Source organism: Phoxinus phoxinus (genome assembly GCF_949152265.1).
Source record: "Phoxinus phoxinus genome assembly, chromosome: 5".
In the NCBI taxonomy this organism is placed as follows: Eukaryota; Metazoa; Chordata; class Actinopteri; order Cypriniformes; family Leuciscidae; genus Phoxinus; species Phoxinus phoxinus.
The window spans coordinates 22,604,674-22,612,012 of NC_136880.1; the positions used below are offsets into that span (position 1 = coordinate 22,604,674).

The 7,339-nt window shown below is 36.9% G+C and overlaps 1 protein-coding gene across 1 annotated transcript in view; it reads right to left on the reverse strand.

Moving 5' to 3' along the window:
• Positions 1-4,795: 4,795 nt before the first annotated feature.
• The window catches only part of dpydb (dihydropyrimidine dehydrogenase b), a gene marked incomplete at its 3' end in the record, with an annotated part of 120,585 nt that continues 118,041 nt past the window's right edge, over positions 4,796-7,339 (reverse strand). The window contains exon 22 of the mRNA XM_079613373.1: positions 4,796-4,996. Within this exon, the coding sequence (XP_079469499.1) occupies positions 4,796-4,996 (201 nt within the window). The remainder of the gene's footprint in view (positions 4,997-7,339) is intronic.

Sequence of the window (7,339 nt, forward strand, 5' to 3'; positions counted from 1 at the left end):
CCTGAAGCTTTGGGATCTCGTTATTGTGTTGCGAATATTCTGGATGTCAAAGCTCCCCTGAGCAATTCAAGCCCACTCTGCTCATTGTGTTGTTGCAAGGCCATCTGTAACTCTCCACGTAGCCTTTAATACTGCTCATGCCTGGAGAAAAGAACTGCTGTTTCTCTCCGCTCTGAGAAAAGACTGCCATGAACAATCTTCTCTCATAAACAAGCTGTAGAGCCCAATACAGGAGGTCAGTTCAAAGACCAACAAGGCAGGAAAAACCCCTAGCATTATTTGACTTGCCAATTGATCTGTTTTCCTTCAACAACTGATATAATTGTAGCATAATTGTGGAAGGCTATATTGAGACTTCACGCAGTGCTAAGTAGGAGTCTTCAGATGTACTGTGACACGCGTATCACATGCCCAGTCTGGTTCACTGTAAGTACAGAAATAGTGTCATTGTTTTGCCCTTCCTTAGTCTTTGTAGGTCAAAATGATTTCCCAAGGAGATTAAATATTTAGGGGAGACAAGTATGATCATTCCACTGTCTTTACTTTGGGAAATTGGCATTGGTATTAGAGGTTGCACTGGGTTTGAATTATTAAACAGCTCTCTGACACTCAGCAGATTTAATTAGCATAGCGTAATTATGACCCAAATGTCAACAGACTCCATGGTTCTCCATATATTAAATACATCTCCAACCGATCTCCATATATTACTCTATTTTCCCTTTAATCACTTCCTGTAATGTGTGTCAGTTTGACAATCACGCACTTTCTCCAAGGTTTGTATCCTCTAATGTGAATTGGGGCATATACCAGCTGTGAAGTTGATGCAGAGTAACCTTGAAGAAAACCTATACAGTTCCTGCTCTTCATGGGATTGTTCACGCAAAATTCTGTCAAATTTCACATTGTTCTAAACCTTTTTGGCTTTGTTCAATGATATTGAATATTTTTGAAGAATATCTTGGCCACTATTTTCAATACAAGGACACTGTATGAGGACTGGGGCTGTTGCACTTTAATAATGTTTATAAAAAGACGCCGCAGAGAGTGACCTTATATCCCGTTGCAGTGTCTGAAAAAAAATAAGTATTTCTCATAATACTCATGCATAATGTTTTTAAAACATTTTATTTTTTGAATGTTCAGAGAACATTGAAAATGTTTTCATAATGGGGACGTTAGCAAAAAAAAAGCGTAGAATATATTTTTGTTAGCTGGGAAGCTGAAAAAAAGTACCAAAACTCGTGAAATAACTCTGAAGTCTAGCTTTTTGTAACGGAATGAATTTAAAGGGGCCGTTCACACAGAATACATTTTTGCATTCTACTGGCCTGCTTTTCCGTCATATAATCATTCTTTTGAATCGCTTTATCTGTTTCACAAAACTAGTCTAAAGACAAAAAACAATTATTGGTTTTCGAGTTCACGTAATGCGATCGTGTAGCTTCAGAAGACTTAACAGCGCAAAAGCTGTCCTGCTTTGATCACAATTGCATGGAAAAAAGCCAAGTTTGCTTAGCGAACATTAAAAAAAAATCAATTTGTGTTCTACGGAAGAAAGAAAGTAAAAAATAAATAGTGTAGGCCTAAATGGTGACAGAATTAAAACATTTGGGTGAACTGTTTTCAGAATAGCTGTTGTTATGTTGTTGTATACAACAGCATTTCGTTTAGACAGCACGTCCTGTTAGACATTTTGTTGATCCTGGAACAACATTTCTGTCCAAAAAAATGTATCCTAACCCTATCCCTACCCCTAACCCTATCCCTAACTTATCCCTAAAATCAGAGGGAAATGCCAGTTGAATAACACTGATAAGCACCTAACCCATGGCTGTAAGTCTAAACTTGACATCAACTGTAAACTTGACCCTCAAATCTGATTGGTTGAATGGAATGTTGTTCCAGGCTCAACAAAGATGTTCTGCGTTTAGACACTGAGGTGAACACTGATGTTTTAGGCCTTCGTGTCAGCAGCAACAGTTTGTTTATGACAGAACAGCTCTGTCAGCGAGTACGAAACACTGACCGTATCACATCTTAGGAGATCCACATCTTAGCTCAGGGGCTCAGCAGAAATGTGAACGTCTGGCCTCCAAAATGACATCTTTTTACCCACGCTGACACAGAGATGTGGGGAAAGTGTGTGCTGGACGTTTATTCTTAGATTAAAGTCTATCTCCTAGACCTGATCACGGAATGAGGTTGTGATTTTCTCAAATCAAATGGGCTTTTATCTATATGCAAATTACATGGTCTTCTCGCATTTATTTTTAATGACTTAAGAAGAGGTTGGCTGTAAGATGCAGAGCATTCACAATGGACGAGAGCTCACTGTGAATGTGTTCAATTTCACTATTCAGATCATTGTACTATACCACAGAGACAAAGCAGTGTTTTATGCTTATTGAAACAAAGACCGGCTTGATTGGCCAGATGCCTGCCTTTGTAGGGCATGCTGAACTTTGGATAACTTTAAAACTAATTTATGAGAAGGTTTGTCAGATTTGGTGTGTGAAAAATGATACACAGACATCTCAACCCACCTACACTGATGCTTGAAGAAAAGGAGAAATGCTTTGGTGGAGTATTATTCATTCTAAGTGACTTCAGCTTATATGCAGCCAGTGAATAGTATTGTTATGCTGCGTACACAGAACAGCAGACATTGTAAATCATCGTATTTTTGTATTTTACTTTTCGGTACTGGGATTGGTTCTTGTGAAAGGATTGTTACGTTACAGGGAATAACCAGAACTGAACATTTGTCATGTTCCACAAACTAACAGCTGAAAAAACAGTAACTAGCAACTAGCCTACAGACATGTTTAAGACACATGGGCGATTCTGGATTTAGAGATACATTTGACATCAACCAAAACTCAAATGTTCTTAAGTATTTATTCAGTGTTCAGTGTTTACTAATTGGAAAACTAAAGAAGCAATGTCTTCTCCAATCATATTTTTAAGGAAAAACTCGACTGGAAAGTTTGTGAACTACAAAGACAAGTGTGTGTGACAGAAGTTTAAAGAGTCTCGGATATACATTCATGTTAAAAGATTTTTTTAAGATTATGTACAAATTGTGATATTCATTAATGTGATTTGCAGTATGCTCTTTGAAAACAAGAACATGTTTTGTCATTAATCTGCATTGTGGATAACGTCCAACCCATGTGTACACATGAAATATATATTTAAAAGGTCAGAAGCATTATTTACATGTACATTTATACTGATTACTGACAATATAATTGTTTTGTGATTAATATTGAGACTACCATTCATAAGTTTGGGTATGAGAAAGCAATTTTTTCCTCAAAAGTGACAGTAAAGATCTTGACTGAAGTCTGGAGTAATGATGAATTTTTGAAATAGTAATAATATATTGCAATATTACTGTTATTACTGCATTTTTTATCAAATATTTGCAGCATTGGTGAGCATTAGAGAGTCGTACACCAAACCTCTGAATGGTAGTGTATATTAAACACGTTATATTTATATATAAGTTCTGCAAGTGCAACGTAGAATGAATAACACATAAACGACCATAAAAATATTAGTACAATCAAATGTCAGAAAATATGGTTTTAATTAAGTAATTTAAGACTTGTAACCCATAACAATTGACATAAAGGTGATATTTACTTAATATATGAGCATTGCTGCCACTTGTGTTGATGAAATTTTGTGATTCAGGTTATACGGTACATCCCAGGACCGCAACCTGAACATGTGTCTAGTCCGGCCCAGAAAGTCTTTGTGTGATACTAAAGAATGTTTCCCGCTATTGCTTAAAATCTGATATTCTGAAATCAAATATTTGGAATGAATGGGTAAATGAATTAATGAATCAATCTTACAATCAAGTCAGTGGACAGCAAATATCCATAACCAATCATCCACACATTAAGAGAATTACATGCATAAGCCCTGTTTTGTCTTCAACTTCTCAGTCTTACAAGGTTTAAAAATGAACAAGTGGCTTCAAAATCTGATTGGCAAACTGCAGCAAAACTGTGGAGGAACAGGCAGGGGGGTTATTGGCGTGAATGCTTGAAAATTGAACTGGGATTGTTTGCACCTCAATAATGCTCGAGATGGAAAATTGAGCATAATTTCGACTCGCTGATTCTCAAGAAGGGGGGAGCGTTAAAATAACTGCAAGTCGTGCACTGCACTGGGCTTTTGTGTGTCACTACATCACACAAACCAAGTTTTGCTTCTCCTCCTCCTCCGTGTAAGCTTCATTTACGTTTGATGATAAAAATAATAAGGAGAGAACTCCATGACTCGATGCAGATTCGATTAAAGACCTACTTACTTTTGACAATAAACTTTTAGCGCTATAGCTCGGTGCCGTGGCTGACTGCTAAAGAAAATCAACTTTAACCTGATCAAGCGATGATTCTCCCTATCCCTCATTTCGGGGCTCATTTTGACAATGCTGTAAAAGCTATTTCATAGCCATTGTAAAAGTCGAGATCGATGGGGAGGGAGGATTGCCATCGGATCGTATCTCCTTTGGCCAACTCAAAAATCCAATTGATCTGCTGAAATCCAGGCTCAAAGGGAAGCACGCTCGCTTCTCTGCCCCGGCCGCCGCTGCTGATAGGCTGTAGTTTAGAGACCGTTTTATCCCCTTTTAAAGTAATCACCCCCATTACCATCTCTCATTGCGTTTGTCAGGGGAGCATCATTTAACATCTGCTTTCATCTGTGCAGGGAGAAGGCCTACAGTACACGCAGCTGGACCAGCCGGTCCGTGGGTCAGGACACTTCACTGGCAGCTTTAGGTGTCTTCATCAGAAAGATCGGCCGGGGAAGGAAAACGAGAGCTCTGAAGGTATGGAGCCAGGCTTCCAGTGTTTTTCACGGGGGTGCGCCAAGGCTTGGCAGGAAGGTGCATTCGTGGAGAGAGCAGGCCAGGACTGTGCTCCGGCGTAATGGCTGACCAAATGAGATTAGCATTGGCCAGTGTTCCACAGACATCCTACCTCCACCAGTCCAATTGAATTAAAGCAGCAAACAAGACTTTATATCTTTATGACTGGGAGGGAGCCACAGTATTGAAAACACTGACAAGGGCCATTGTTGCATCCTGGATGGGATTGTTTGTGTTCGTGCAGCTGTGTGTCGTTTACCATCCTGCCGTTTTCTCGTTTTTAAATATACCTTCCCCACTGTGAGAATTGATAGGCATTTAAATCTACACAAACAAATCGAAACGTGCATGCGATAAACTCATTAAAAAGAAACTTTTGTTTTATTAAGTTACATATTGCAGCTATAAAAATAAACATGTTAAATTCTTATTAAAAAACACAAAGACAATAATTAAAGGAAATTAATTCAAGAATTAATCATTGGCGGCCATGGCTCGGTGCTGTTGTTTTATGGAGGAAAAAAATAAATAATATATATATATATATATATATATTAAAAAGGAAAATGTAAAGAGTCACATACAGTATCTTGCAGATATTCACCCAAACATGTTAATTCTGTCATAATTTACCAGTGTTTTATTGTTAACCAAAACTACTAAATTGTTTACAGTAACATAAATAAAGGTAAAATAAAATATAAATATTGATGGAAAGACTTAAACTTATTTCAGTTAGTTGTCAAGGCAAAATTGTAATTTTCCAGTACTAAAATATATTTTTTAAACAAATTAAAGCTATATAAAATATTTCTAAAATACAAATGTTATTATAATTGTTTAAAAATTAATTTGAAACTTAAATTAAAATATATTTTTAAAAAATCCACCCTCATAGCGGTTTAAAACAAAATAGTGATAAGTGATAAACTCATTTAAAATATATCTATTTTTGTATACCGCAGTTGTAAAAATGAACAACTGCTTTTTAAGACAATACTAAGTGAAAAAGCAAAGTGAAACTCGAAAAATTTGAATAGTGCAAAAGTTCATTTATTTCAGTAATTCAACTTAAAATGTGAAACTAATATATTATATAGACATGCAAAGTGAGATATTTCAAGCCTTTATGTGTTATAATTTTGATGATTATGGCTTACTGCTTATGAAAACCCAAAATTAGAATATTGTGAAAAGGTTTTCATTTCAAAATTATAACAAATAAAGGCTTGAAATATCTCACTTTGCATGTAATGTCTATAATATATTAGTTTCACCCTTTAAGTTGAATTACTGAAATAAATGAAGTTTTGCACGATATTAAAAATTTTCGAGTTTCACCTGTAAATACCCAATGATGGCCTTCGTTTTCTCTGAGCATTCCGGGCCTGCAGTGAAGAACACAATCATCGGCGGCCGTGGCTCGTGCTGTTCTCTCACCTCTTCAGTCTTTCATAGTGGAGAGAAATGAAAGGCTCTCTGCCAGCCTCCTGCCAATGCCAATTAGCCCAGGTCAGAGGTCACGAGTCCATACAACACTCACCAGTGGCTGTGATTGGCTCCATGCTAATAGCTTTAATGATTATTGTCACATCCACATCTACAACTTTGCAGGTAGCAACAGTCAAATTAGATTTGTCAAGGGACAGGTCAAACCCGTAGACAATAGGGCCGTCATGGGAATAAGAGAAAAACGTGTTCATTCTATTGCAGTCAAAGTGAAAAGCGAAAAAGTTAGTAGTACTTGTGTATCAGAGCAATGCTGGAGGATTGCCTCAGAACAACATCACGTAAACACCCTTCAGGTAGAAGATGTTCTGGTGATCTTGGTCCATTGGGTCTGATAATAAGATGTTGTGGGGTTACTGAGGTGAACCCTAGTGCAGGCATTTTAGAGCAGCATTAGCTTTCATATGTAACGTTCATAGCATGGTACCCTCTACTGGTTAGCTTATGAAATGTCTACTATTTACAAGGCCTAGTGTAGAAGGTCTTTATATGAAAGAATTACTTTGTGGGAAAATTTTTTATGTTTTATGTAAACCGTATATATATTAAGAAGAAAATGGATATTCTTTGTTAACACTAGAAAGAACGAAGGAGTATTATTAGAGGAGAAATACTCAACCTCATGCCATTCCAAACTATTATATGTGAATAAAAGCCTAAATTCAACCTTTTCATCATACAAAGCGATCGTGTCTCAATTCATATGGATTAGTTACCCTAGTACCTTTTTGAAGAGTGGTAGTTGCATACAGTAGATGGTCAATGGAGGGAGTAGATGGTCTATCATCGTGATTTGGGACTATCACATATCTTCATTTGTGTTTCGAAGATGAACAAAAGTCTTACGGGTTTTGAACAAGATGAGGATGAGTAAATGATGACGGCATATTCCTTGTTTGGGTGAACTAGCCTAACCCTTCAAACTAAAAATTAAAATGAAAT